Raw genomic sequence first — 7,182 nt, forward strand, 5'->3', positions numbered from 1 at the left:
GTATATTCCCCGTCGCTAGCTTGGCAGCATCAGCTCCATGACAGCGCGTAGCTCCCTCACAGTCACACTAAACTGATCCGGCGCCTCTTTCTGCATCGACAAACGACCTTGCAACTAGCTGAAAATGCTGTCCTACATCATTGGCGTAAGTATACCTTAATGGAAACCAGCCAGACTTATTTTAAATTAGCTAACTCCTTTGCGCTATCTGATGCTAATGTTGGCTAACATTTAAGTTTTCCTGACCAAGTTCAGTGCGGAGCTGTGGTGGGCCTGCCCACAGGAGTCACTATGACTCATTTCTCCTGTTATGGATTAAACAAAAAAATGTCTCGACTGAAGTCAAGACAACGCCCCTCAGGACCAACACACAGCCCGGAGCTAATGCTAGCTGCAGGTCTGAGTCACTCTGTCGCTTCTGGCCTTTGTCACAGCTGATCCGAGGCGGGTTTGATGGCATCATCAACCTGATCTTCAGACTCTTCTTCTCCAAGAGGAGAGCAGCCATCACCTTAGAGGACCCCAGCATCAAGTATGCACTGCGGCTGATAGACAAACAGGTGAGCAGTCTGACGCTAACCACATCACATTATAAACCCTGCACGAGATGGTTTTGTTTCTATGTCTGCAAACGCAGCTGATGCGTTCAAGTACCACTGTTACTCTGTGATGGAATTTGAATGTTTTTACAATGCAGCTATGTCTCCTGTGTGTGTGTGTGTGTGTGTGTGTGTGTGTGTGTGTGTGTGTGTGTGTGTGTGTTGCACGTACAGATCGTCAGTCATGACACGAGGAAGTTTCGCTTTGCTCTGCCTTCCCCCGAACACGTCCTGGGTCTCCCCATTGGTCAGTATGTGCACTCATATCAGTGTTTAACATCTAGCACCAATCACATTAATCATGGGAGTGACTGCTGTTTGTAGTCATGTCCTCAAAATATGTATGTGAGTCAGAGGTATTGGGATGTTTAGTGTGTTAGTCTGCACATTTTTAGCATTTTAGTTTAAAGAAATCAATGATCAAAATAGTTGCAGATCGATTTTCTGTCAACTAAATGTTGCAGCTTTATGTTTTATCACCAAAACTGTTTGCATCTAAGAATTAATAAACTTTAAGTGTTCATAAGCCTGGAAGCAACAGTCAGCAGGCAGTGGGATGCAGATGAAAGCTCTGGGAAATACGAGTGGATTGAAACTATTAATCGATACTAAAACAGCTCCTGATTTGTGGTTAGAAAGCCTGATTTAAATGAAGCTGCTGACATCTGAAGCAAACTGACTGACATCTGTGTTTCCTCTCCAGGGCAGCATATCTATTTGTCTGCTAAAGTCGACGGGAAGCTGGTCGTGCGTCCGTACACGCCGGTGTCCAGCGATGATGACAAAGGCTACGTGGACCTGGTGGTGAAGGTAAAACCTGAAGGAAACATGTTGCTGTTTAGATGTACAGGCTTCATTTTATTTCTCATAACCATTTTCTCTTTATTTACAGATTTACTTCAAAGACGTTAACCCTAAGTTCCCCGAGGGAGGGAAGATGAGTCAATATCTGGAGAGCCTCAGGATCCAAGACACGATCGACTTCAGAGGACCGAGCGGTCTGCTCGTTTACAAAGGCAAAGGTGAGCACCAGAACCCGACGTCCTCAGACAAAAGGAGAAAAGATGAAATGCTTGTAGTCAGTTATGATAAAAATGTAGTTTTAGCTGCGTGATCTGATGCTGTGACTCTCCCTCCACAGGTGTTTTTGCCATTCAACCAGAGAAGAAGTCTCCAGCTGTGACCAAGAACGCCAAACATCTGGGCATGATTGCTGGAGGGACGGGTAAGGAAACTTAGGGACCAGGGAGTCGACACATCTCATCTCATGATCTGTTCTGTCAGTAGAAGGAGGTCTAAACAAAAGTTACACTTTAAAACATGTTCTCTGAAGGTTAATGTTTTACTTTGAGGGCTGCAATGAATTATTATTTTCATTAATGATCAATCTACTTTCTTCATTTGGTGATGGCTTGTGTCAAAAATACAGAAAAATGTTAATGTTTATAATCAAGTTGCTTCTTTTCCCCGTTGAACAGTAAATGTGTGTTTATCGGCCGATTTATCAATATCAGAATTTCTTACTCATTAATATCTTTATCAGCATGAACACACTACTTTTCATGATGTCACAGCAGAGCAGTGTGTGTCTGTTTTCCTCAGTGCTCTGCTCACTAGTTTGTAGTGGGAGGAGCTCAGTCGGGTTGTTACATGAACACACTATTTTATCTGATCCCACCACACCCGTACAGAGCATATACATGTTATTATGACTGCTGTAACTGCTGCACAAGCTCACCCCCTACTGTTTTATTTACGTATTACTTCTATACACCTTTCAACTATCAAATGAATCAACAGCTACTTTAATAATCTATTCCAGAACTTTTTGATTCCAGCTTCTTAAATGTGAATACTTTCTGGTTTCTTTCCTCCTCTGTGACAGTAAACTGAAGGTCTTTGGTTTGTGGGCAAAACAAGACATTCAGGACGTCACTGATCGACATTTTTCACCATTTTCCAACAATTGATAGACCAAACAACTAACATTTTTATCAATAAATTAAAACTTTTCATAGAAAAAAACATCAAGGTCAAGTTTTCAGGAAGTTTTTCTTTATTGTTATTGTGGGGCTTGGTCCACACCATGAGGACACACAGATGTCCACATACTTCTGGCCACAAATTCTGTGTATAATGAAAGTAATTCTGTGTCTGAAGCCAAAAATTCAACCTTCCTCTTTTCAACCATAAATCTCTTCCAGGAATCACTCCCATGTTGCAGATCATCACAGCTGTGATGAAGGATCCTCAGGACCCGACAGTGTGTCACCTGCTGTTCGCCAACCAGGTCGGTTTCATCAGGCAGGATCACATGATGCACTGATGTTTACAAAGTTATTAGTCCTCCTGTGTAATTTGGGAGGAGTGGATGGTACCAAAGCAGATGGTGGAACATAGAGAGCTGAAACTCAGTGTTTATTGTCCCGTCACAGACTGAGAAAGACATCCTGTTGAGACCAGAGCTGGAGGAGATTCAAGTCAACAACCCGGACCGGTTCAAGCTGTGGTTCACTGTGGACAGAGCACCTGAAGGTAAGATTCCTCACTTAATATTTTCTTGATTAACTGCCAATAATTTGTTCTATGAAATGTTCAAGAACCCAGGATGATTTCTACAGGCTGCCTTACATGTTAGGTTTGAAGCTCAAAACCCCAAAAGATTCATTTCATAATCAGGAAGACTCCAAAAACTTGCAAAGATCGTCATTAAAGAACCCAGAGCTGGTGATTTTTTGCTGATTAATTTCCTGTTGACCAGTTGTTCAAAAAATCAAACGGCTTTATTTAGATCTGTTTCTCTGTCAAACATGAGAAGGATGTTCACTATCGAGGAAGTGTTTTGTGATGTTTAGTGTGAAGTGAATCTCTTTTTTTCCTGGTGATCAGTTTTCTAAGTCTAATCGAAATGCCCTTCTCTCCTGTGTTTATGACTTGAGAACTGGTGGGAAAAGTTTTGCCAGGATGATCTTTCTAAGTTCTTAAATTTTTTTTTTTTTTAATTAAAGAAAATGCCATGAGTATGTTTTTTTAAAAGACATTTTTCTTTAAAAAAAATCTTTTCATAAAAGATTTATTTTGAGTGCCGATTGAAAAAGAAAAAAAAAAAGCTTTTTTCTTGAAACAAATTGCAGTAAAATCCAATAACATTTATTTTTGCTTTTTCTTGAAAAAAATAGCTTTTTTCTTGAAAAACATTCCAGTAAAATCCAATAAAAACAGGTGTGTCTCATTCTACCAGTATAGCGAGACATTTTGTCATTGATTTCGAGACGATAGCTCAAATGACCTGGAAGCTATTGACAAAAATGTCTGGTTTATTCATAAAAAAATAGCCTTTTGCTTGAAAAAAATGAACTTGTTTCTTGAAAAAAATGAACTTGTTTCTTGAAAAAAATGAACTTGTTTCTTGAAAAAAATGAACTTGTTTCTTGAAAAAAATGAACTTTTTGCTTGAAAAAAATGAACTTTTTTCTTGGAAAAAAAAATGCTTTTTTCTTGAAAAAAAAATGCTTTTTTCTTGAAATTTTTTTTCTTGGGAAAAATTGGCTTTTTTTCTTGGAAAAAATGTGCTTTTTTCTTGGAAAAATTTGCTTTTTTCTTGGAAAAAATGTGCTTTTTCTTGGAAAAATTTGCTTTTTTCTTGGAAAAAATTGCTTTTTTTCTTGGAAAAAATTTGCTTTTTTCTTGGAAAAATTCGCTTTTTTCTTGGAAAAAATTGCTTTTTTCTTGGAAAAAATTGCTTTTTTTCTTGGACAAAATTTGCTTTTTTCTTGGAAAAAATTTGCTTTTTTCTTTGGAAAAATGTGCTTTTTTCTTGGGAAAAATGTGCTTTTTTCTTGGAAAAATGTGCTTTTTTTCTTGGAAAAAATTTGCTTTTTTCTTGGAAAAATTCCAGTAAAATCCAATAAAAACAGGTGTGTCTCATTCTACCAGTATAGCAAGACATTTTGTCATTGATTTCAAGACGATAGCTCAAATGACCTGGAAGCTATTGACAAAAATGTCTGGTGTATTCATAAAAAATGAGCCTTTTGCTTGAAAAAGAGGTTTTTTTCTTGAAAAAAATGAACTTGTTTTTTGAAAAAAATGAACTTTTTGCTTGAAAAAAATGAACTTGTTTCTTGGAAAAAAAATGCTTTTTTCTTGGAAAAAAAATGCTTTTTTCTTGAAATTTTTTTTCGCTTTTTTTCTTGGGAAAAAATTGCTTTTTTTCTTGGAAAAAAATTGCTTTTTTTCTTGGAAAAAAATTGCTTTTTTCTTGGAAAAATTTGCTTTTTTCTTGGAAAAAATTGCTTTTTTTCTTGGACAAAATTTGCTTTTTTCTTGGGAAAAATGTGCTTTTTTCTTGGAAAAATTTGCTTTTTTCTTGGAAAAAATGTGCTTTTTCTTGGAAAAATGTGCTTTTTTCTTGGAAAAAATTGCTTTTTTTCTTGGAAAAAATTTGCTTTTTTCTTGGAAAAAATTTGCTTTTTTCTTGGAAAAATTCGCTTTTTTCTTGGAAAAAATTGCTTTTTTCTTGGAAAAAATTGCTTTTTTTCTTGGAAAAAATTTGCTTTTTCCTTGGAAAAAATGTGCTTTTTTCTTGGGAAAAATTTGCTTTTTTTCTTGGAAAAAATTTGCTTTTTTCTTGGAAAAATTCCAGTAAAATCCAATAAAAACAGGTGTGTCTCATTCTACCAGTATAGCAAGACATTTTGTCATTGATTTCAAGACGATAGCTCAAATGACCTGGAAGCTATTGACAAAAATGTCTGGTGTATTCATAAAAAATGAGCCTTTTGCTTGAAAAAAAAGTTTTTTTGTTTGAAAAAAATGAACTTGTTTCTTGAAAAAAATGAACTTGTTTCTTGAAAAAAATGAACTTTTTTCTTGGAAAAAAAATGCTTTTTTCTTGAAATTTTTTTTCGCTTTTTTTCTTGGGAAAAATTTGCTTTTTTTCTTGGAAAAAAAAATGCTTTTTTCTTGGACAAAATTTGCTTTTTTCTTGGACAAAATTTGCTTTTTTCTTGGAAAAAATTTGCTTTTTTCTTGGAAAAATTCCAGTAAAATCCAATAAAAACAGGTGTGTCTCATTCTACCAGTATAGCAAGACATTTTGTCATTGATTTCAAGACGATAGCTCAAATGACCTGGAAGCTATTGACAAAAATGTCTGGTTTATTCATAAAAAATGAGCTTTTTTCTTGAAAAAAATTGCTTCTTTCTTGAAAAAAAAATTTGCTTTTTACCTGAAAAGCTTTTTTTTTCTTGAAAATTTTTTTGTTTTTTCTTGTTTTTGTTTCACACAAGAAAAACAATTTCAGTAGAAATATTTTCAGATTCCAGGAGTTTTTTTCTTGGGTGAAACAGAGTGAAAATTTTTTGTCTATAATGTGAGAACTGGTGAGAAAAGATTATGCCAGGATAATTATTTCTTTGAAAACACGCAAAAAAAAATTTTTTATTGGTGAAACCAAATGGAAAAATTTTGTTTTATTCTTGTATCACACAAAAGAAATATTTTTATTTTCACTGAGTGAAAACAAAATTTCCAGGAGATTTTTGTTTCCAATCTGTGTGGTTTGTAAAAAAACTCATTTTCATTTGTAAAACAGTAGAAAAAAACATTTCAGGAGAATTGTTTTGAGTTCATGTTTTCACAGATTTATTCTTCCACTTCTGCCAATAAAACCCCCTAAATCCTTCACACTGTCCCTTTAACTGAGGCTGCGTAGTCAGCATGTTGGTGGTCACACTAGTAGGGGATCCTCATTAAATAAAGAACAACAAAAACATTCTTGAATTGAGTTTTTATTGAGTCATTTCTCTGTGTTTCAGACTGGGAGTACAGCCGAGGCTTCATCAGTGAAGACATGGTGAGGGAACACCTTCCTCCGCCCAGCGACGACACTCTCATCCTGATGTGTGGACCTCCGCCCATGATCCAGTTCGCCTGCAACCCAAACCTGGACAAAGTGGGCCACTCCAGCAGCTGCACGTTCACCTTCTAGATGTCTGTACACCAAAGGAGTCCAGCTTTGGACCAGAAAAGGGCATCTGATCACCATTTCTTCTACCCTGAAAGCATTAAAGCACTCGTACAGCTGCGGTGGGTATTGCACTATGTATACTATATTTATGCCATGATGTTCTTCATGCAACAGAATCACAGCACGGACCAATACATGTAACCAGTAAGTGTCAGTAAGAGGAGGATGTAGAGGAGGAGTTTTCTGATGGAAAATAGGAAGTGTTCAGACTGTCGGCTTTAAAATACGAGTGATTGCGAAAAAACCTGCCGCCTGCTGTTGCCTCAGTCTGGTTTTAATATCAGAGGAGTTTTCTGAGTGCCTTAACACTGCAAAGCTTTTTTTATGCAGAATTTAAGAAGAATTGTGAGCACTTGTTTTCATTTATACAGATTGTATGATTTCTTCCAATATAATTGAGAATATGTTGCAGAGTTAAACGTGCTCTCTGTCTCTCGTCACGTCCGAGATGTCAATATTTTGCTAGAAGTGATTTGTTGAACGTGATGTGGTCTTTGCAACAGTGGCTACTTGTGTTTGGATATGCAACATAAAGATCAACTGCTACTGAA

The 7,182-nt window shown here is 36.3% G+C and overlaps 1 protein-coding gene across 1 annotated transcript; it reads left to right on the top strand.

Annotated features, from left to right (window-relative positions):
* Positions 1–7,182, top strand: LOC141008203 (NADH-cytochrome b5 reductase 3-like). Its single transcript, XM_073480451.1, has 9 exons — positions 1–145; positions 435–560; positions 774–846; positions 1,303–1,409; positions 1,492–1,621; positions 1,741–1,824; positions 2,804–2,889; positions 3,035–3,134; positions 6,420–7,182. The coding sequence occupies exons 1-9, from the start codon at positions 125–127 to the stop codon at positions 6,590–6,592; spliced, it is 900 nt and encodes a 299-aa protein (XP_073336552.1). The 5' UTR covers positions 1–124; the 3' UTR covers positions 6,593–7,182.

This window comes from Pagrus major, chromosome 14, assembly GCF_040436345.1.
Source record: "Pagrus major chromosome 14, Pma_NU_1.0".
NCBI lineage: Eukaryota > Metazoa > Chordata > Actinopteri > Spariformes > Sparidae > Pagrus > Pagrus major.